Below are 24,900 nucleotides of genomic sequence, written 5' to 3' on the forward strand. Positions count from 1 at the left end.
GATGTGAATCTTGCATCAAGAATGCAAGAGATAGGAAGAGGGTGGATGTGTTGGAAGTGAAATTCCTGATGATGATATGTGGTGTGATGCAGGCTGATAATGCACAGAAGTATGAAAGTGACTGCAGTCTGAATGAGAGTGCCAGCCAAAGTGTACTAAAGTGGTTTAGATATACAAAAAGGGTAAGCAAAGGATCTGAATAAGAGAATCTATGTGTCAGAAATGGAGGAAGTAAGGGGATAGAGGAAAAGAGAATGAAATGGTAGGACAGGGTGAATGAGGCCTTAGGGGCTCAAGACCTAAGTTCAGGAGGATGAGTGGTATACTCTGGATGGAATGAATTGAATCATTGTGGTATATGGGAGCAATATATCATCAATGGGCTGAATCTGGGCATATGAAGTGGTGAAAATAAACCACAGAGTTAGTGTGAGCAGTTTGGCCGTGGATGATTGGTTCTGGTTTTGGTACATTATACATAAAACTATAAAAATGTAAGAACAAAATGAGGCCAGTGTTTGTGTGTTCCTGATGCTGCCTTGCAAAGGTAGGAAAGGCAATTAGGTATAAAAAAATATTTCACAAATATTTGTATACAAAAACACTTTAAAAATATTTACAAATACATTTACTACAGCATGAAATTCCATCTGATGATAATATATCTTTCATTATTTGTTTTTAATACTTTGCAATATACTTCAATACTAAACACAAACACACTCCACACTGTGATTTACATTGCCTCCTGTTTATTCACAGTACCCTGACACACCCAATAATCCAAGCAAATTCCAGAAATAAACAAATCCCTTGACAGGCATTTAAGCTTTCACTGAAGAAAATATTAGCAAAAGAGCCCATATGATTAGGTCCATAGCACTTACCTGCATAGCTATAATAAATACTCTCTTGGCATAAGAAACAGCAAGAGAATACAGTTACAAAGGGAAACTAAGGACAGTACTCTGCTCATTTCAATGACTTTAGTAACTATTTCAATCATTAGTAACATTCCATATGCAGTTGTAGCTCACTGTATGCAGCACATTTACAGAGCCAACCCAGTGTTTGCAGCACTCAGCACCATCCCCAAGGATATGACATTAAAGCTTGCACCAACCAGTTAGCATTGATTAATGATGTATAACCAGTCAATTAACAGGATGTAAAAATCTTGACATTACCAATATGTTGATACATATACAAAAATAACAGTGCTAGCTAGTAGGATACACATTACAACAATACATACATTAAATGGTTAATACTATATTAGAAAACTTCACTTGGAAGATAACAACAACACTGAAACAATTACAATCATAAACCACCAGTCAGATTCATATTAAGAAACAAGAATATCAAGCACAGCTATAAAAAGCAAGAAGATAAATCTCACAAACAAATAACAATAACCTAATAAACCATAAAGGTTTGATTAAATAAAAAAAAATTCTTTTGATTAACAAGCATAACTTACTATTGTATTCCACACAACGAGCGATAAATTTATATTCAAAGTTACGATAATAACAGAAGGATTACATGTGGATAAATGGATTCACATGGCCATATATTCCTATTGTTTTCAAAATTAATGTACTCCAGAAACACTTCTTCATGACATACACAACAACATGTAAATCAGGTAAAACAATACTTACAGATTTTATGGAAGTAATATGAAGCATTACAATTATACCAACTCAAGGTGACATATTCTTTAATAGATGACTTCAGCTTCTTATCTTGATAAAAAATCTTGTGTGTGGGCCTTCTTTGTCAGAAAAAGAGCACTTGGACCCATGTGATTAATCCTGCCATTTGTCTGTTTCCCTAATATTCAGACCCTCACATCAAAGGAATACGACCTGAAGTAACTGAAGGCCTCAGTTAAATTTCATTTCCATCATTAAAATCTTATTGAATAAAATCCTCAAAAAGGGAACAGATCAATGGAAGACTTCAGATTAAATAAGTATTATACATCCACCTTTTTTTAACAATGAGTTGAAAGTTCAGGAATAAATATTTTCAGAAACAAGCATGATGAGTATGTGATAATAAAAGCTAAAAGTAGCTGCCCTTACAAGTGCCTAATTCCCTAGATATCTTACACAATTAAAAGTAGAACCATTTGAAATGACCTGATCTACAATCAACATCTTGTTTCTGGTAAATAAAAAAAAATTAAAATCAGCACATTGCATTAATAGAAGTACTTTATTTCATACTCAATCACTGTTAGTGCCAGGAACAGATGAAGAAAGCCCACATCCTCTCACATCCATTCTCTAGCTGTCATATGTAATGCACCAGAACGAAAGCTCCCTATCCAAAACCAAGCCCAAAAGACTTTTTCATGGTTTACCCTGGATGCTTCACAGGCCCTGGTTCAGTCCACTGACAGCATGTTGGCCAAAGTATACCACATCATTCCAATTCATTCTATCTCTTGCATGCCTATCACCCTCCTGCATGCTCTAGCACTAATTACTCAAAATCTTTTTTCACTTCATCCTTCCATCTCCAATTTGGTCACCCCATTCTCCTTGTTCCCTCCACTTCTGACACATATATCGTCTTTGTCAACCTTTCCTCACTTGTTCTTTTCAAACCATTTTAGCACACCATCTTCAGCTCTCTCAACCATTTTGTTTTATTACCTCACATCTTTCTTATCCTTTCATTACATACTTGATCAAACGACCTAACATCACATACTGCCCTTAACATTTCCTTTCCAACACATCCATATTCCTGCACAGAGATATATCTATAGCCCATGCCTTGCATCCATATAAAATTGTTGTGATTACTATACCTTCAAACATACCCATTTTTACCCTCACAGATAATGTTCTCTTTTTCCACAATTCTTCAGTGCTCACAGAGCCTTTGCCACCTTACCCACCTTGTCACTCACTTCTGCTTCCATGTCCACTGCTAGGTATCTAAAAACACGTCACTTTTTCCAAGTTTTCTCCATTCAAACACACACCCAAACTAATCTGTCCATTAACCCTACTAAACTTAATAAACTTGCTTTCATTCACATTTACTCTCAACTTCCTCCTTTCACACTCTCTTTGAAATTCAGTCACCAACTTCAGAAGTTTCCTCCTCAAAATTGCCACCAGTGCTGTAACATCAGCAAAAAATAACTGACAACAGCAAATAATAACTTTCCAGAGCCTTTCATCCCCTACATGCCCGTCTTTTCAAGACTCTCACAATTAACTTCCTTATCACCCCATCCATAATAAAATTACACAACTTTATTAACATCACACAACCCTGCAATAGACCAACCTTCCCTTAAAACCTACTTGTACATATGCCTTTACATTCTTGAGAAAAACTTCTCACTGCTTTTAGCAGCTTTCCTCCCACATGGTATACTCTTAAGACTTTCTACAAGATATCTCTATCAACCCTATCATATGATTTCTTCAGATCCAAAGATGCTACACAAATCCATCTCTTTCTCTTAGTATTTTTCACCAACGTTTTTCAAAGCAAACACCTGATCCACACATCCTCTACCACTTCTGAAATCACACTGCTCCTCCCCATCTGATGCTTTGTACTTGCCTTCACTCTTTTAACCAGTATCCTCCCATACAACTTACCAGGTATGCTCAACAAACTTATACCTCTGTAGTTTAAAGACTTACCTTTATCCCCTCTGCCTTTGAACATTGGCATTATTCATGCATTCTGCCAATTCTCAGGCACTTCAGAAGATCCATACTGAATATCCTTATAAACCAATCAACAACACAGCAACCCCCTTTCTTAATAAATTCAACTACAGTACCATCCAAACCTGCCACCTTGCCAAATTTTATCTGCAAGGCTTTCACCACCTCTTCTTTCTCAATCAAACCATTCTCTCTGACCCTCTCACTTTGCACATCACCCCGACCAAAATACATTACATCTGCCACTCTATGATCAAACACATTCAACAAACCTTCAAAATACTCACTCATCCCCTTCTCACTTCATCACTAGCTGTTATCACTTCCCACCATGCCCCCTTCACTGATGTTCCCATTTGTTCTTTTGTCTTTTACGCATTATCTACCCCTTCCAAAACATCTTTCTATTCTCCCTAAAGTTCAGTGATACTCTCTCACCCCAACTCTCATCTATACTCTTTTACAGCCCTTGCACCTTCCTTTTGACCTCCTGCCACTTTCTCTTATACATCTCCCAGTCATTTGCATTCTTTCCTTGCAAGTATCTTCCAAACGTCTCTCTTTTCTCTTTCACTAACAACTTTACTTCTTTGTCTTACCACTCACTACCTTTTCTAATCTACCCATCTCCCACCTTTCTCATGCCACATGCATCTTTTCCACATGTCATCACTGCCATTTCCCACATTAGTGAGGTAGCATTAGGGCAAGAGGACAAAGCTTTGGAGGGAACAATCCTCACTTGACCTTCCTTCTCTGTTCCTTCTTTTGGAAAAGTAAAACTGGAGGGAAGAATCTCCAGACCCCTATTCCCACCCCTTTTAGTCGCCTTCCAAGACAGGCAGGGAAGAGGTGGGCAGTATTCTTTCTCGCCTATACTCGTGGGGGAGGGGGGGGTGATGGGGGTGATGACTGTTGTTGGTTGGTTGGTTGGTAGGGATATTCAAAGTATGTGTGCATCATGGAGGGGTGCCTGAGGATTGGCAGAATGCATGCATGGTGCCATGTATGGGGGCAGGGGGGATAGGAATGAGTATTTGAACTGCAGAGGCATAAGTTTGCTGAGTGTTCCTAGGAAATTACATGAAAGGGTATTGACTGACAGGGTGAAGGCATTTACAGAGCATCAGATTGGGAAAAAGCAGTGTGGTTTCAGAAGGTAGTTGCATGGATTTGTATGTAGCATGTATGGATCTGGAGAAGACATATGATAGGGGTGATACAGATGCTTTGTGGAAGGTCTTAAGAATACATGGTGTGAGAGGTATGCTGCTAGAAGAAGTTAAAAAGTTTTTACCAAGGATGTAAGGCATGTGTACAAGCAGGAAGAGAGGAAGTGATTGCTTCCCAGTGAAGGTTGGTCTGTGGCAGACGTGTGTGATGTCCCAATGGTAGTTTAATTTGATTATGGATGAGGTGGTTAGGGAGGTAAATGCAAGAGTTTTGGAGAGAGGGGCAAGTATGCAGTCTATTGGGGATGAGAGGGCCTGGGTAGTGAGTCAGCTGTTTGCTGGTGAAAAAGCTCTGGTGGTTGATTCGAGTGACAAACTGCAGAAGTTGGTGATTGAGTTTGGAAAAGTATGCGAAAGGAGAAAGTTGAGAGTAAATATGAATAAGAGCAAGGTTATTAGGTTCAGTAAGGTTAAGGGACAAGTTAAATTGGAGGTAGGTTTGAATGGAGAAAACTGGAGGAAGCGAAGTGTTTAAGATATCTGGGATTGGACGACTTAGCAGCAAATCGAATCATGGAAGTGGAAGTGAGTCCCAGGGTGGGGGTTAGGGGGCAAAGGTTCTGGGAGCGAAGAATGTGTGGAAGGAGTGAATGTTATCTCGGAGAGCAAACATGAGTATGTTTGAAGGAATAGTAGTTCCAACAATACTATTTGGTTGCAAGGCATGGGCTATATATAGGGTCCGACAGAGGAGGGTCGATGTGTTAGACATGAAATGTTTGAGGACAATGTGTGCAGTGAGGTGATTTGATCGAGTAAGTAATGAGAGGATAAGAGAGATGTGTGGAAATACAAAGAGAACAGAAGAGGGTGTGCTAAAATCGTTTGGACACATGGAGAGAATGAGTGACGTAAGATTGACAAAGAAGATATACGTGTCAGAGGTGGAATGAACTAGGAGAAGCAGGAGACCAAACTGGAGGTGGAAGGATGGAGTGAAAAAGATTTTGAGCAATCAGGGCCTGAATATACACAAGGGTGAGAAGCACGCAAGGGATAGAGTGAATTGGAATGATGTGGTGTACTGGGGTCGACATGCTGTCAATGGAATAAACCAGGGCATGCAAAAAATCTGGGGTAAACCATGGAAAGGTCTGTGGGGCCTGGATGCGATATACCACATCATTCCAATACACTCTATTCCTTGCGAGCCTTTCACCCTTCTGCATGTTCAGGCCCCGATCGCTCAAAATCTTTTTCACTCTATCCTTCCACCTCCAATTTGGTCTCCCACTTCTCCTCATTCCTCCACCTCTGACAAATATATCCTCTTGGTCAATCTTTCCTCACTCATTCTCTCCATGTGACCAAATAATTTCAATACACACTCCTCTGCTCTCTCAACCACACTCTTTTTATTACCACACATCTCCCTTACCCTTTCATTACTTACTTGATCAAACCACCTCACATCACATATTGTCCTCAAACATCTCATTTCCAACACATCCACACTCCTCTGCACAACCCTATCTATAGCCCACACCTTGCAACCATATAACATTGTTGGAACCACTATTCCTTCAAACATACCCATTTTTGCTTTCCGAGATAATGTTCTCACCTTCCATATATTTTTCAATGCTCCCAGAACTTTCACCCCCTTCCCCCACCCTGTGACACACTTCCGTTTCCATGGTTCCATCCGCTGCAAAATCCACTCCCGGATATCTAAAACACATCACTTCCTCCAGTTTTCCTCCATTCAAACTTACCTTCCAATTGACTAGCCCCTCAACCCTAATAACCTTGGTCTTATTCACATTTACTCTCAGCTTTCTTCTTTAACACACTTTACCAAACTCAGTCACAGAATGGAAAAAGGTGAGAACAAAGGACGTAAGGGGAGTGGGGAAGGAATGGGATGTATTTAGGGAAGCAGTGATGGCTTGCGCAAAAGATGCTTGTGGCATGAGAAGTGTGGGAGGTGGGCAGATTAGAAAGGGTAGTGAGTAGTGGGATGAAGAAGTAAGAGTATTAGTGAAAGAGAAGAGAGCAGCATTTGGACAATTTTTGCTGGGAAATAATGCAAATGAGTGGGAGGTGTATAAAAGAAAGAAGCAGGAGGTCAAGAGAAAGGTGCAAGAGGTGAGAAAGTGGGCAAATGGGAGTTGGGGTGAGAGAGTATCATTAAATTTTAGGGAGAATAAAAAGATGTTTTGGAAGGCGGTAAATAAAGTGCGTAAGACAAGAGAACAAATGGGAACTTAGGTGAAGGGGGCAAATGGGGAGGCGATAACAAGTAGTGGTGATGTGAGAGAGATGGAGTGAGTATTTTGAAGGTTTGTTGAATGTGTTTGATGATAGAGTGGCAGATATAGGGTGTTTTGGTTGAGGTGGTGTGCAAAGTGAGGGGGTTAGGGAAAATGATTTGGTAAACAGAGAAAGGTAGTAAAAGCTTTGCGGAAGATGAAAGCTGGCAAGGCGGCGGATTTGGATGGTATTGCAGTGGAATTTATCAAAACAGAGGGTGACTGTATTGTTGACTGGTTGGTAAGGTTATTTCATGTATGTATGACTCATGGTGAGGTGCATGAGGATTGGCAGAATGCTTGCATAGTGCCATTGTACAAAGGCAAAGGGGATAAAAGTGAGTGCTCAAATTACAGAGGTATAAGTTTGTTGAGTATTCCTGGGAAATTAAATGGGAGGGTATTGACTGAGAGGGTGAAGGCATGTACAGAGCATCAGATTGGGGAAGAGCAGTGTGGTTTCAGAAGTGGTAGAGGATGTGTGGATCAGGTGTTTGCTTTGAAGAATGTATGTGAGAAATACTTAGAAAAAAAAATGGATTTGTATGTAGCATTTATGGATCTGGAGAAGGCATATGATAGAGGTGAGAGAGATGCTCTGTGGAAGGTATTAAGAATACATGGTGTGAGAGGTATGCTGCTAGAAGCAGTTAAAAAGTTTTTACCAAGGATGTAAGGCATGTGTACAAGCAGGAAGAGAGGAAGTGATTGCTTCCCAGTGAAGGTTGGTCTGTGGCAGACGTGTGTGATGTCCCAATGGTAGTTTAATTTGATTATGGATGAGGTGGTTAGGGAGGTAAATGCAAGAGTTTTGGAGAGAGGGGCAAGTATGCAGTCTATTGGGGATGAGAGGGCCTGGGAAGTGAGTCAGCTGTTTGCTGGTGAAAAAGCTCTGGTGGTTGATTCGAGTGACAAACTGCAGAAGTTGGTGATTGAGTTTGGAAAAGTATGCGAAAGGAGAAAGTTGAGAGTAAATATGAATAAGAGCAAGGTTATTAGGTTCAGTAAGGTTAAGGGACAAGTTAAATTGGAGGTAGGTTTGAATGGAGAAAACTGGAGGAAGCGAAGTGTTTAAGATATCTGGGATTGGACGACTTAGCAGCAAATCGAATCATGGAAGTGGAAGTGAGTCCCAGGGTGGGGGTTAGGGGGCAAAGGTTCTGGGAGCGAAGAATGTGTGGAAGGAGTGAATGTTATCTCGGAGAGCAAACATGAGTATGTTTGAAGGAATAGTAGTTCCAACAATACTATTTGGTTGCAAGGCATGGGCTATATATAGGGTCCGACAGAGGAGGGTCGATGTGTTAGGACATGAAATGTTTGAGGACAATGTGTGCAGTGAGGTGATTTGATCGAGTAAGTAATGAGAGGATAAGAGAGATGTGTGGAAATACAAAGAGAACAGAAGAGGGTGTGCTAAAATCGTTTGGACACATGGAGAGAATGAGTGACGTAAGATTGACAAAGAAGATATACGTGTCAGAGGTGGAATGAACTAGGAGAAGCAGGAGACCAAACTGGAGGTGGAAGGATGGAGTGAAAAAGATTTTGAGCAATCAGGGCCTGAATATACACAAGGGTGAGAAGCACGCAAGGGATAGAGTGAATTGGAATGATGTGGTGTACTGGGGTCGACATGCTGTCAATGGAATAAACCAGGGCATGCAAAAAATCTGGGGTAAACCATGGAAAGGTCTGTGGGGCCTGGATGCGATATACCACATCATTCCAATACACTCTATTCCTTGCGAGCCTTTCACCCTTCTGCATGTTCAGGCCCCGATCGCTCAAAATCTTTTTCACTCTATCCTTCCACCTCCAATTTGGTCTCCCACTTCTCCTCATTCCTCCACCTCTGACAAATATATCCTCTTGGTCAATCTTTCCTCACTCATTCTCTCCATGTGACCAAATAATTTCAATACACACTCCTCTGCTCTCTCAACCACACTCTTTTTATTACCACACATCTCCCTTACCCTTTCATTACTTACTTGATCAAACCACCTCACATCACATATTGTCCTCAAACATCTCATTTCCAACACATCCACACTCCTCTGCACAACCCTATCTATAGCCCACACCTTGCAACCATATAACATTGTTGGAACCACTATTCCTTCAAACATACCCATTTTTGCTTTCCGAGATAATGTTCTCACCTTCCATATATTTTTCAATGCTCCCAGAACTTTCACCCCCTTCCCCCACCCTGTGACACACTTCCGTTTCCATGGTTCCATCCGCTGCAAAATCCACTCCCGGATATCTAAAACACATCACTTCCTCCAGTTTTCCTCCATTCAAACTTACCTTCCAATTGACTAGCCCCTCAACCCTAATAACCTTGGTCTTATTCACATTTACTCTCAGCTTTCTTCTTTAACACACTTTACCAAACTCAGTCACAGAATGGAAAAAGGTGAGAACAAAGGACGTAAGGGGAGTGGGGAAGGAATGGGATGTATTTAGGGAAGCAGTGATGGCTTGCGCAAAAGATGCTTGTGGCATGAGAAGTGTGGGAAGTGGGCAGATTAGAAAGGGTAGTGAGTAGTGGGATGAAGAAGTAAGAGTATTAGTGAAAGAGAAGAGAGCAGCATTTGGACAATTTTTGCTGGGAAATAATGCAAATGAGTGGGAGGTGTATAAAAGAAAGAAGCAGGAGGTCAAGAGAAAGGTGCAAGAGGTGAGAAAGTGGGCAAATGGGAGTTGGGGTGAGAGAGTATCATTAAATTTTAGGGAGAATAAAAAGATGTTTTGGAAGGCGGTAAATAAAGTGCGTAAGACAAGAGAACAAATGGGAACTTAGGTGAAGGGGGCAAATGGGGAGGCGATAACAAGTAGTGGTGATGTGAGAGAGATGGAGTGAGTATTTTGAAGGTTTGTTGAATGTGTTTGATGATAGAGTGGCAGATATAGGGTGTTTTGGTTGAGGTGGTGTGCAAAGTGAGGGGGTTAGGGAAAATGATTTGGTAAACAGAGAAAGGTAGTAAAAGCTTTGCGGAAGATGAAAGCTGGCAAGGCGGCGGATTTGGATGGTATTGCAGTGGAATTTATCAAAACAGAGGGTGACTGTATTGTTGACTGGTTGGTAAGGTTATTTCATGTATGTATGACTCATGGTGAGGTGCATGAGGATTGGCAGAATGCTTGCATAGTGCCATTGTACAAAGGCAAAGGGGATAAAAGTGAGTGCTCAAATTACAGAGGTATAAGTTTGTTGAGTATTCCTGGGAAATTAAATGGGAGGGTATTGACTGAGAGGGTGAAGGCATGTACAGAGCATCAGATTGGGGAAGAGCAGTGTGGTTTCAGAAGTGGTAGAGGATGTGTGGATCAGGTGTTTGCTTTGAAGAATGTATGTGAGAAATACTTAGAAAAAAAAATGGATTTGTATGTAGCATTTATGGATCTGGAGAAGGCATATGATAGAGTTGAGAGAGATGCTCTGTGGAAGGTATTAAGAATATATGGTGTGGGAGGCAAGTTGTTAGAAGCAGTGAAAAGTTTTTATCGAGGATGTAAGGCATGTGTACGTGTAGGAAGAGAGGAAAGTGATTGGTTCTCAGTGAATGTAGGTTTGTGGCAGGGGTGTGTGATGTCTCCATGGTTGTTTAATTTGTTTATGGATGGGGTTGTCAGGGAGGTGAATGCAAGACTTTTGAAAAGAGGGGCAAGTATGCAGTCTGTCGTGGATGAGAGAGCTTGGGAAGTGAGTCAGTTGTTGTTCGCTGATGATACAGTGCTGGTGGCTGATTCATGTGAGAAACTACAGAAGCTGGTGACTGAGTTTGGTAAAGTGTGTGAAAGAAGAAAGTTGAGAGTAAATGTGAACAAGAGCAAGGTTATTAGGTACAGTAGGGTTGAGGGACAAGTCAATTGGGAGGTAAGTTTGAATGGAGAAAAAGTGGAGGAAGTGAAGTGTTTTAGATATCTGGGAGTGGATTTGGCAGCAGATGGAACCATGGAAGTGGAAGTGAATCATAAGGTGGGGGAGGGGGCGAAAGTTCTGGGAGCGTTGAAGAATGAGTGGAAGTCGAGAACATTATCTCGGAAAGCAAAAATGGGTATGTTTGAAGGAATAGTGGTTCCAACATTGTTATATGGTTGTGAGGCGTGGGCTATGGATAGAGTTGTGCGGAAGAAGTTGGATGTGCTGGAAATGAGATGTTTGGGGACACTATGTGGTGTGAGGTGGTATGATCAAGTAAGTAATAATAGGGTAAGAGAGCTGTGTGGTAATAAAAAGAGTGTGGTTGAGAGAGCAGAAGAGGGTGTTTTGAAATGGTTTGGTCACATGGAGAGAATGAGTGAGGAAAGATTGACAAAGAGAATATGTGCGTCAGAGGTGGAAGGAATGAGGAGAAGTGGGAGACCAAATTGGAGGTGGAAAGATGGAGTGAAAAAGATTTTGAGTGATCGGGGCCTAAACATGCAGGAGGGTGAAAGGTGTGCAAGGAATAGAGTGAATTAGAATGATGTGGTATACCGGGGTCAACGTGCTGTCAATGGATTGAACCAGGGCATGTGAAGCATCTGGGGTAAACCATGGAAAGTTCTGTGGGGCCTGGATGTGGAAAGGGAGCTGTGGTTTCGGTGCATTATTACATGACAGCTAGAGACTGAGTGTGAGCGAATGTGGCCTTTGTTGTCTTTTCCTAGCGCTACCTCGCACACATGAGGGGGAGGGGGTTGTTATTTCATGTGTGGCGGGGTGGCGATGGGAATGAATAAAGGCAGACAGTATGAATTATGTACATGTTTATATATGTATATGTCTGTGTGTGTATATATATATATATATGTATACGTTGAGATGTATAGGTATGTATATGTGCGTGTGTGGACGTGTATGTATATACATACGTATGTGGGTGGGTTAGACCATTCTTTCGTCTGTTTCTTTGCACTACCTTGCTAACACAGCAGACAGCGACAAAGTATAATAAATGAATAAATAAATAAATATATACATTCTTTCGTCTGTTTCCTTGAGCTATCTCGCTAACACGGGAGACAGTGACAAAGTATAATAAAATAATATATATACATATTTTTCTTTTCATGCATACTCACAATTATATATATACATATATATATATTTTTTTTTTCTTTTCAAACTATTCGCCACTTCCCGCGTTAGCGAGGTAGCGTTAAGAACAGAGGACTGGGCCATTGAGGGAATATCCTCACCTGGCCCCCTTCTCTGTTCCTTCTTTTGGAAAAAATTAAAAAAAATTGAGAGGGGAGGAATTCCAGCCCCCCGCTCCCTCCCCTTTTAGTCGCCTTCTACGACACGCAGGGAATACGTGGGAAGTATTCTTTCTCCCCTATCCCCAGGGATATATATATATATATATATATATATATATATATATATATATATATATATATATATATATATATATATATATATATATATATATATATATATGTTGACTGGTTGGTAAGGTTATTTAATGTATGTATGACTCATGGTGAGGTGCCTGAGGATTGGCGGAATGCTTGCATAGTGCCATTGTACAAAGGCAAGGGGGATAAGAGTGAGTGCTCAAATTACAGAGGTATAAGTTTGTTGAGTATTCCTGGTAAATTATATGGGAGGGTATTGATTGAGAGGGTGAAGGCATGTACAGAGCATCAGATTGGGGAAGAGCAGTGTGGTTTCAGAAGTGGGAGAGGATGTGTGGATCAGGTGTTTGCTTTGAAGAATGTATGTGAGAAATACTTAGAAAAGCAAATGGATTTGTATGTAGCATTTATGGATCTGGAGAAGGCATATGATAGAGTTGATAGAGATGCTCTGTGGAAGGTATTAAGAATATATGGTGTGGGAGGCAAGTTGTTAGAAGCAGTGAAAAGTTTTTATCGAGGATGTAAGGCATGTGTACGTGTAGGAAGAGAGGAAAGTGATTGGTTCTCAGTGAATGTAGGTTTGCGGCAGGGGTGTGTGATGTCTCCATGGTTGTTTAATTTGTTTATGGATGGGGTTGTTAGGGAGGTAAATGCAAGAGTTTTGGAAAGAGGGGCAAGTATGAAGTCTGTTGGGGATGAGAGAGCTTGGGAAGTGAGTCAGTTGTTGTTCGCTGATGATACAGCGCTGGTGGCGGATTCATGTGAGAAACTGCAGAAGCTGGTGACGGAGTTTGGTAAAGTGTGTGGAAGAAGAAAGTTAAGAGTAAATGTCAATAAGAGCAAGGTTATTAGGTACAGTAGGGTTGAGGGTCAAGTCAATTGGGAGGTGAGTTTGAATGGTGAGAGGCTGGAGGAAGTGAAGTGTTTTAGATATCTGGGAGTGGATCTGTCAGCGGATGGAACCATGGAAGCGGAAGTGGATCATAGGGTGGGGGAGGGGGCGAAAATTTTGGGAGCCTTGAAAAATGTGTGGAAGTCGAGAACATTATCCCGGAAAGCAAAAATGGGTATGTTTGAAGGAATAGTAGTTCCAACAATGTTGTATGGTTGCGAGGCGTGGGCTGTGGATAGAGTTGTGCGTAGGAGGATGGATGTGCTGGAAATGAGATGTTTGAGGACAATGTGTGGTGTGAGGTGGTTTGATCGAGTAAGTAACGTAAGGGTAAGAGAGATGTGTGGAAATAAAAAGAGCGTGGTTGAGAGAGCAGAAGAGGGTGTTTTGAAATGGTTTGGGCACATGGAGAGAATGAGTGAGGAAAGATTGACCAAGAGGATATATGTGTCGGAGGTGGAGGGAACGAGGAGAAGAGGGAGACCAAATTGGAGGTGGAAAGATGGAGTGAAAAGGATTTTGTGTGATCGGGGCCTGAACATGCAGGAGGGTGAAAGGAGGGCAAGGAATAGAGTGAATTGGAGCGATGTGGTATACAGGGGTTGACGTGCTGTCAGTGGATTGAATCAAGGCATGTGAAGCGTCTGGGGTAAACCATGGAAAGCTGTGTAGGTATGTATATTTGCGTGTGTGGACGTGTGTATGTACATGTGTATGGGGGGGGTTGGGCCATTTCTTTCGTCTGTTTCCTTGCGCTACCTCGCAAACGCGGGAGACAGCGACAAAGTATAAAAAAAAAAAAAAAAAAAATATATATATATATATTTTTTTTTTTTTTTTTTTATATATATATATATATATTCTTTCGTCTGTTTCCTTGTACTACCTCGCTAATGTGGGAGACAGTGACAAAGTATAATGAAATATTATATATACATATTTTTTTTTCATACATATTCACAATTTCCTGCATTAGCGAGGTAGCCTCAAGAACAGAAGACTGAGCCTTAGAGGGAATATCCCCACTTGGCCCCTTCTCTGTTCCTTCCTCTGGAAAATCAAAAATGAGAGGGGAGGACTTCCAGCCCCTCCCGCTTCCTCCTTTCTTAGTCGCCTCCTACAACATCTAGGGAATATGTGGGAAATACTCTCATCAGAGCAGATTAAGTAAACCTTTACTTATGGTTTGGATGAGTATGTAACATTCTCTAGTGCTGTGGCTCTGGTTTACAAACAATTATGTGCCCCTAATAATCACATCTGCATCATCATTCTACTGCTTGGAGATGTATCAATATGCATAAAGCAAAACATGATATATACCTCCCATGTAACTCATGCAAAATATAGATTCTTATTCAAGTATTCCCACTGCAATTGTCAGAAAATGTGTTAATTCCCTGCTCTGAGCCAAATATAATCATCTGCACCACTGGAAGTCACCTAAAGAAACCATTCAACAAAATCCCCCACATTAAACTGATGCACAAAGTCTAGGCCTTGGGGATTACTGGCTGCATAGGTAATTGGATGGAAGTCTGATTACATAATAGGAAGTACAGAATTGTAAGGAATGGGGAATCATCGCTGTGGTCACCCATTACTGGTGGAGTTCCCCAGGGATCTATACTTGGGCCTAAACTTTCTATTATTTATATCAGTGATATTGATGTAGGGCTAAATCGCCTAGTATCCAAATTTGCTGATGACACAAAGATCAGCAGTAAAACATTAACTGAAGAAGATAGGCTAAGATCACAAGAGGATCTAGTTAAAATTGCTGATTGTTCTTGTAAATGGCAAATGCCATTTAACGTCAATAAATGCCAGCTGTTACAAATAGGAAACCTAAACAAAAAAAATTATTTTGAACTGATAGCCCACAAGATAAAGGACACCCCTAGTGTGAGATCTAGGGATCACTCTCTCCAATAATTTCAAATTTTCTCAGCATTGCAATGAAGCTGCCTATAAAGCAAATAGGATTCTAAGATTTATATACTGAAACTTTATGTACAAAAACAAGGATAAGAAATCACCACTATACCTAAGTCTAGTTGGACCACACCTCGAATAAGCAGTGAAGTTTTGGGGCCGCAACTTAAGTAAGGACATTCTTGAATTGGAAGCAATGCAGCAAAGAGCAACTAAATTGATTCCCTCCCTGCTAAACAAACCATACAAGGAGAGACTGCTAGAATCAAACTTGTTCTCCCTAAGGAAGAGGCTCCTCCAGGGCAAATTAATAGAATGTTCCAAAATACTTAAAGGATTCAACAACACTGATATTGAACACTTCTTTACAGTAGCACCAGCATTACTGACGAAAGAAAATGGATCAAAACTTAGAGGTCATCAAGTTGATCAAGGCTGTACAAAATACTTTTGTTACCAACAACATTACTGATGCATGGCATAAGCTCTCAGAAAATGTTATTCAGAGAAACATCCTTCATATCTTCAAAATTAGGCTTGCTCATCACTTGTCACTCTCCAGTACTGAAGAATTCATTTCGTCATCATATCTCAAGGATATATCAGGCTACCTTCATAACCACTGATCTCTCCCTGGCCATGTTGCAGTATCATAATAATATTGATTAATCCAGATCAAATGCTTTGAGAGATTAATTAAGATTTACTGTATCATTCTTTAACATCAGGAATAATATAGGTATGGTAAGTTGAGAGGCTGGAGCTCAAGCTTGTCCTTAATATCGTCTTCATAACAAAAGGTGAATGAATGCATGTTGTTGGTGTGGGATGCATTCAAATTCATGTTCATTCTACCTTATGACTTTCCTATAAATAATACTAATCAGGCTTATTAATCCTACATGGTATTTTTTCAAACTGTTTTCCTGCCAGCATGTGTAGGAGGGAACGGAGAGTGAGGAGAGAGCCTTTGCTTTGCAATCCTTTTCTTTCCTTTTTTTTCTTAGAACTAAGGCCAAACCACCTCACTTTGACCATGGATCTGTGTGGTCTGTGTATCTATGTAACTTCGTAAACTACATATCTGTCCAATTACTTTCCCAGTCACCTCAACCAAAACGTGTGATATTCACTGATTAAGAAGAAAACTAAGTGCTTAAGGTGGGAGCCACTCTCTCTTAAGAATGCTATGATTATTAGAACATGCTAGCTAAATCAGAATGTGTTCATTGCATATGGAACGGACTGCAACAACAGTGCTACTATCACACTGTATGGGTACACACACATGGTAGTAAATTAAAATTAATTACTAATCTGAATTCCTAGATATATTTTCAGTGCTTATTCATTTGGTACAAAAAAATACTTCTTTGAGGACCATCATATTATATTAACCTCCTCTTATCAATTACTTGGCACACATGCAACTCTTCAAAATGGTCATGTTCAAGCTAATCTTAAACAACATCACTGAGAAGACTAGGGGGGAGAGGAAAATAATAGGGGCTTATGATTAAGAAGAAAACTATGCGCTTAATGTGGGAGCCACTCTCTCTTAAGAATGCTATGATTATTAGAACATTCACTTTTCTTCATTCATCACATTACATGAATTTCCAAAAAACCAGCCACTTTTAACATATTCTTTGTTATACTAAGCAACATTACTACCCCCAAAGAACTTACGAGTCAAAAAGCTGAAATGCACCATTAAAGATTCCCATATGAGGTCCAAAGTAAGAGTTCTATGAAACTTTTATGAAATTATTTCAAAACAGTGTTAAACATAATATGAAACAGGTAATACAGGTTGAGTATCCCTTACCCAAAATGCCTGGAGCCAGAAATGCTTCGGGTTCTGGATCTTTTTTTTTTTGGGGGGGGGGGATTCTGGTGTTTGCATATAAATGATAGGACACTAGTCTAAACACAAAATCCATTTATGTTCCATATACACCTTATACACATAGCATGAAGGTAATCTATACAATATTTTTGATAATTTTGTGCATGAAACAAAGTTTGCATAACACTGAACCATCAAAAAGCTATGGTGTCACAACCTCAGCAGCCCATTTGGAGAATCTGTAGTTGTTTGGCATCACCTTCATTCCTGACTCTGAATTTATATGCTACTGATAAGCAATCATTTTCTCACTTATTCACACATAACTACATAACAGTAAAAGTATATGAAATACCATTAATACAATGAAAAAATGTGTTTAGGTGTGGAATTTTCCACTTGTAACATCATGTTGCTGCTCAAAAAGTTTCAGGTTTTGGAGTATTTTGGATTTCGGATTTTCATATTAGGGATGCTCAACCTGTAATGGTATTGAACCTCTTATGAAATTATATTAGAATAAGAAATCATGTGACTAACATCAAATAATAAATAGAATTCCCTCTCTTAAAGATGCAATATAGGAGGTATGTTCACCTAATTCAAATCCATATTCTATTTCTAGATATCAGTTTCAGTATAGCACACATTTCAAGAATTCAATATCTTGTAAATTCTCTCTAATACTGTATTACACATACTTTTCCTTCAGATGTTTTTTTCTCATCTGAGGCCATGCTTCTGGTTAATCTAGAAAGCTAAACCCTCTATGATCACTAAAGTAAGTTGGAATTAAGTTTCTGATATAAATAATGTGTTTGGAATTAATAATCATACTGAGGAGTACGTCCATTTCTGCTTTAACTCAGCACACTTTTCTCATTTGATGTAGACAGTATTCCTCTACCCATTTCATTTGCCATTATATGCAAGGAACTTTGGATGTAACCATTCACCACAGATGGTAAAACACATTTTTGTGTGTGATCCTCCCTCTTGCCACACTTTGTAATATGGTAATTATCTAGTGAGTTATGGCTGGCATCTTGCAAGGTGGTGGTTTGAGATATACATGGAAGAGACAAAAGTTTGACGGCCATGGAAAAATTCAGCACACCACACAAAGGCAAACAATATTCTCTAAGAATCTTTCCCATGGAATTCACTTAGGTGCAACATACCAGTTTGATCCAAAAACCCTTGGATGTGACTACCCATGCAATATTCTCTGGTGGCACAGGTTTCTCATTTGCTCTATAGCCATTGATTGAAAATAAATTCTATTTTCATGTATTTTCCCAAACCATTACTGAAAAAAAGACTACAGTAAGCAGGAGCTATATGTTTCCCTAAGCAAACAAATAATAAACCACAACTGAGGACATCCATCAACAAAAACAAATAAAATTTAGATGGCTCACATCTGTAAAACTAAAAAACTTCTCAGCCCATGACCATAATGTCTGCCTGTCACCAGTGCTGATTAAATGTGCAATAAGTGAAACTAATTTAGCTATTCATCTACATAACACTGATACAACACAACTGCAACTTCTTCAAAAAAAAGTGAACAAAAACTACACACTTCAGCAGATCTAACATCACAGATATTAGCACCACAGTTAGATTACAAAATGGACAAATTCATAAAAGCTAGTGTGTAGAAGCATATTCACAGAATACACAAGGATATCAATTAGAAAATTGTGAATTAAAAAACTTCACAGCAGAAATCAATGCTTTAAAAGGGTAAAGACAATATTAATATGTGTGCCCTTTTAAGTGTGTATGCATGCATAAATGAATCAATCTATCTATCTATCTATATGCATATATATATATATATATATATATATATATATATATATATATATATGGTTATCTCAGGACCTCTTTCCTAAGGGTCCTGTAGCCCAAGGTTATTCTATTTCCAGTAGCAAGGAAATAGAGACTTTTGGACTGAGAAGTGCCCAAGTGATATTGTGCTGCCAATGGTACAGTTTTCCAAAAGGTGAATGAATATATATATATATATATATATATATATATATATATATATATATATATATATATATATATATATATATATATATATATATCTTTTCTTTCTTTTAAACTATTTGCCATTTCCCGCGTTGGCGAGGTAGCGTTAAGAACAGAGGACTGGGCCTTTTTTGGAATATCCTCACCTGGCCCCCTCTGTTCCTTCTTTTGGAAAATCAAAAAAAAAAAACGAGAGGGGAGGATTTCCAGCCCCCCGCTCCCTCCCCTTTTAGTCGCCTTCTACGACACGCAGGGAATACATGGGAAGTATTCTTAATCCCAAAAGAAGCAACAGAGAAGGGGGTCAGGTGAGGATATTCCCTCTAAGGCCCAGTTCTCTGTTCTTAACGCTACCTCGCTAACGCGGGAAATGGCAAATAGTATGAAAAAAAAAAAAAAAAAATATATATATATATATATATATATATATATATATTGTCCCTAAGGAAGGGGGAGAAAGAATACTTCCCCCGCATTCCCCATGTGCCGGAGAAGGCGCCTAAAGGGGACAGGAGTGGGGATTTGATACGCTCCCCTCCTTGTATTTTAACTTTCTAAAAGGGGAAACAGAAGAAGGAGTCATGCAGGGAGTGCTCATCCTCCTTGAAGGCTCAGATTGGGGTGTCTTAATGTGTGTGGATGTAATCAAGATGAGAAAAAAAAGGAAAGATAGGTAGTATGTTTGAGGAAAGGAACCTGGATTTTTGGCTCTGAGTGAAACGAAGCTCAAGGGTAAAGGGGAAGAGTGGTTTGGGAATGTTTTGGGAGTAAAGTTAGGGGTTGGAGAGAGGAAAATAGCAAAGGAAGGAGTAGCACTACTCCTGAAACAGGAGTGGTAGGAGTATGTGATAGAGTGTAAGAAAGTAAACTCTAGATTGATATGGGTAAAACTGAAAGTGGATGGAAAGAGATGGATGATTATTGGTGCCTATGCACCCTGGCATGAGAAGAAAGATCATGAGAGGGAAGAGTTTTGGGAGCAGCTGAGTGAGTGTGTTAGTAGTTTTGATGCATGAGACCGGGTTGTAGTGATGGGTGATTTGAATGCAAAGGTGAGTAATGTGGCAGTTGAGGGAATAATTGGTGTACATGGGGTGTTCAGTGTTGTAAATGGAAATGGTGAAGAGATTGTAGATTTGTGTGCTGAAAAAGGACTGGTGATTGGGAATACCTGGTTTAAAAAGAGAGATGTACATAAGTATACATATGTAAGTAGGAGAGATGGCCAGAGAGCGTTATTGGATTGTGTGTTAACTGATAGGTGCGTGAAATAGAGACTTTTGGATGTTAATGTGCTGAGAGGTGCAACTGGAGGGATGTCTGATCATTATCTTTTGTAGGCGAAGGTGAAGATTTGTAGAGGTTTTCAGAAAGGAAGAGAGAATGATGTGGTGAAGAGAGAGGTGAGAGTACGTGAGCTTGGGAAGGACACCTGTGTGAGGAAGTACCAGGAGACATTGAGTGCAGAATGGAAAAAGGTTCTCGAAAGCAAAGGATGTAAAGGGAGTGTGGATGGAATGGGATGTATTTGGGGAAGCAGTGATGGCTTGCGCAAAAGATGCTTGTGGCACGAGAAGCGTGGGAGGTGGGCAGATTAGAAAGGGTAGTGAGTGGTGGGATGAAGAAGTAAGATTATTAGTGAAAGAGAAGAGAGAGGCATTTGGATGATTTTGCAGGGAAATAGAGCAAATGGCTGGGAGATGAATAAAAGAAAGAGGCAGGAAGTCAAGAGAAAGGTGCAAGAGGTGAAAAAGAAGGCAAATGAGAATTGGGGTGAGAGAGTATCATTAAATTTTAGGGAGGATAAAAAGATGCTTTGGAAGGAGGTAAATAAAGTGTGTAAGACAAGAGAACAAATAGGAACATCGGTGAAGGGGCCTAATGGGAAGGTAATAACAAGTAGTAGTGATGTGAGAAGGAGATGGAGTGAGTATTTTGAAGGTTTGTTGAATGTGTTAGATGATAGAGTGGCAGATATAGGGTGTTTTGGTTGAGGTGGTGTGCGAAGTGAGAGGGTCAGGGAGAATGATTTCGTAAACAAAGAGGTAGTGAAAGCTTTGCGGAAAATGAAAGCTGGCAAGGCGGTGGATTTGGATGGTATTGCAGTGGAATTTATCAAATACGGGGTAACTGTGTTGTTGACTGCTTGGTGAGGATTTCAATGTATGTATGGCTCATGATGAAGTCCCTGAGGATTGGCGGAATGCATGCATAGTGCATATACCTCTGTAATTTGAACACTCACTTTTATCCCTTTTGCCTTTGTACAATGGCATTATGCATGCATTCCACCTATCCTCAGGTACTTCACCATGAGCCATGCATACACTGGATATCATCACCAACCAATCAACAACAGTCACCCCATTTCTTAAAAAATTCCATTGCAATACCATCCAAACCCACTGCCTTGCCAGCTTTCATCTTCTGCAAAGCTTTCACTACCTCTTCTCTGTTTACCGAATCTTTCTCCCTGACCTTCTCACTTCGCACACCACCTTGACCAAAACACCCTATATCTACTACACCATCATCTAAAACATTCAACAAACCTTCAAAATACTCACTCCATCTCCTTCTCTCATCACCATGACTTGTTATTACCTCCCCATTAGCCCTCTTCACTGATGTTCCCTTTGTTCTCTTGTCTTATGCACTTTATTTACCTTTTTCCAAAACATCTCTTTATTCTCCCTAAAATTTAATGATACTCTTTCACCCCAACTCTCATTTGCCCTCTTTTTCACCTCTTGCACCTTTCTCTTGACTTCTTGCCTCTTTCCTTTATACATCTCCCAGTCATTTGCACTATCTCCCAGCAAAAATCGTCCAAATACCTCTCTCTTCTCTTTCACTAATAATCTTATTTCTTCATCCCACCACTCACTACGTTTTCTAATCAGCCCACCTCCCATGCTTCTCATGCCACAAGCATCTTTTGTGCAAGCCATCACTACTTCCTTAAATACATCCCATTCATCCCCCACTCCCCTTATGTCCTATGCTTTCACCTTTTTTCAATTCTCCTGGTACTTCCTTACACAAGTCTCCTTCCCAAGCTCACTAACTCTCACCACTCTCTTCACCCCAACATTCTCTCTTCTTTTCTGAAAACCTCTACAAATCTTCACCTTTGCCTACAAAAGATAATGATCAGACATCCCTCCAGATGCACCTCTCAGCACATTAACATCCAAAAGTCTCTATTTCACATGCCTATCAATTAACACACAATCCAATAATGCTCTCTGGACATCTCTCCTACTTACATACGTATACTTATGTATATCTCTTTTTAAACCAGGTATTCCCAATCACCAGTCCTTTTTCAGCACACAAATCTACAAGCTCTTCACCATTTCCATTCACAACACTGAACACCCCACGTATACCAATTTATTGCCTCAACTGCCACATTACTCACCTTTGCATTCAAATCACCCATCACTATAACCTGGTCTCTTGCATCAAAACTACTGACACACTCACTCAGCTGCTCCCAAAACCCTTCCCTCTCATGATCTTTCTTCTCATGCCTGGGTGCACTGGCACCAATAATCATCCATCTCTCTCCATCTACTTTCAGTTTTACCCATATCAATCTAGAGTTTACTTTCTTACACTCTATCACATACTCCCACCACTCCTGTTTCAGGAGTAGTGCTACTCCTTCCCTTGCTCTTGTCCTCTCACTAACACCTGACTTTACTCCCAAAACATACCCAAACCACTCTTCCCTTTTACCCTTAAGCTTCCTTTCACTCAGAGCCAAAACATCCAGGTTCCTTTCATCAAACATACAACCTATCTTTCCTTTTTTTTCTCATCTTGGTTACATCCACACACATTTAGACACCCCAATCTGAGCCTCTGAGGAGGATGAGCACTCCCCGCATGACTCCTTCTTCTGTTTCCCCTTTTAGAAAGTCAAATTACAAGGAGGAGAATGTTTCTAGCCCCCTACTCCCGTCCCCTTTAGTCACCTTCTATGACACGTGGGGAATGCGTGGGAAGTATTCTTTCTCCCCTATCCCCAGGGATAATATATATATATATATATATATATATATATATATATATATATATATATATATATATATATATATATATATATATATATATATAAAATCAATCATATTCTATTCATTTATGATTACCCCAACATGGACATTTTTCTAAAGGATCCTGCAGCCCACGGCTGTGCTGTTTCCAGTAGTAGGGAAATGAGATCCTTTAGAGTAAAAAGTTCTATGAGAAGACTGCACTCCAAGAGATTATTAGTGTGTAAGTACTGTGTCATTCTAAACCCCAATAGAACAACAGTGCACAATAATGCACAAAATGACTGTGAAATAAATAACATAAATACTTTAATAACAGAGTCAATATTCCACAATATCACACCAGTGATTTGTCTGATGTGCAAGAATAACTGTAGGACCTCAAGCTGGTGAGAAAGAAGCTTGCATTTTACCACTGATAATTTTCTTCAAATTTTACTATATCATGACAAATGTGTGCTCCAAACAGTAACAAATGAAATAGTGTCTTATAAGTGATAGGGTAAGATTACCTCTCACTTATTAAGCAATTCAATAAATGAGTATGTAGATAAGTAAATAAATATGTAAGTTCAAATACAAAAACTATTGTTACACAATATTACAACAGTGATATGTCTGATGTACAAGTAAGACTGAAAGATCTTAAATGCCTGAGAAAAAAGTTTGCACTATTTTAGTTTCATAATTTTCATAAAATTTCAATATTCATATAAATGCCACAAATGAAATACAGCTTCTAAAAACTGATAGTGTGGGATTACTTCTCACCTGCTATGCAATACCAAAGAAAGTCCCTATTTCCAATTTCTGCATCATTTTGTAAATATATCATAACACACACTTGATACTAATATATGCAATCTACAAGAGTAGTGACTGAGAGTGCGAATGAAAATTTATTTTAAACGTAATGTTATCTATATCATCATATAGATACTATTCATAATATGCACATTATTATTCTCAAATTTATTTATATCAAATATATCACAACAATAAAAAACCCTTAAACATACCAGACACATCACTTTTGTTGGGGAGTTTTATGATTTTTCATCAACATATTGCATGACATATCATTTAAAATCATGTGGAGGCACCATTATCCTACTGGGGATATAGACAACACTAGTATGATTTTCTGGTGTTTCATGTATGTTTCTGAATGTATTAGTATTAATTTTGTTATCAAACGTTTATGAAAGTGTCCTAATATCACACAATCAGGGAAATTTGCCAAAAAATCTCTAAGTGAAGCAAGAAACACTGCATGTTATGGTTATTCAAGAAACACGTGGATAGTAAAGATGACTCAGAATTCTTGGCCATTGCTTTAGTGTCTTCCCAACTTTAATACTGCAATTTCATGACATGCATTGCGCATCTTGCTTGCACTGAGAGATCAGCATTACTGTGAATCACCCCAAGCATAGCCCAAACTTCCTACACACCCACACATTTCCCACTGCCTGCTGCCTCAACTTACCATTTCGTCGGTGATTGGTCGGTCCTGGGGAGGAGACATTATTAATATATCAGCATTAATCCAAGCGTTAAACTTTACCTAT

At 39.5% G+C, this 24,900-nt stretch overlaps 1 protein-coding gene across 10 annotated transcripts in view; it reads right to left on the bottom strand.

Moving 5' to 3' along the window:
- The window catches only part of LOC139746342 (receptor-type guanylate cyclase Gyc76C-like), a 366,650-nt gene that overhangs the window by 118,969 nt on the left and 222,781 nt on the right, over positions 1-24,900 (bottom strand). For 8 of the 10 annotated variants that reach the window (XM_071657506.1, XM_071657507.1, XM_071657503.1 and 5 more), the window contains one exon: positions 24,819-24,842. The exons of the other annotated variants lie outside the window; for them this stretch is intronic. In XM_071657506.1, the coding sequence (XP_071513607.1) occupies positions 24,819-24,842 (24 nt within the window). The remainder of the gene's footprint in view (positions 1-24,818; positions 24,843-24,900) is intronic. 10 annotated transcript variants of the gene reach the window in all.

Source organism: Panulirus ornatus, chromosome 64 (genome assembly GCF_036320965.1).
Source record: "Panulirus ornatus isolate Po-2019 chromosome 64, ASM3632096v1, whole genome shotgun sequence".
Classification (NCBI taxonomy): domain Eukaryota; kingdom Metazoa; phylum Arthropoda; class Malacostraca; order Decapoda; family Palinuridae; genus Panulirus; species Panulirus ornatus.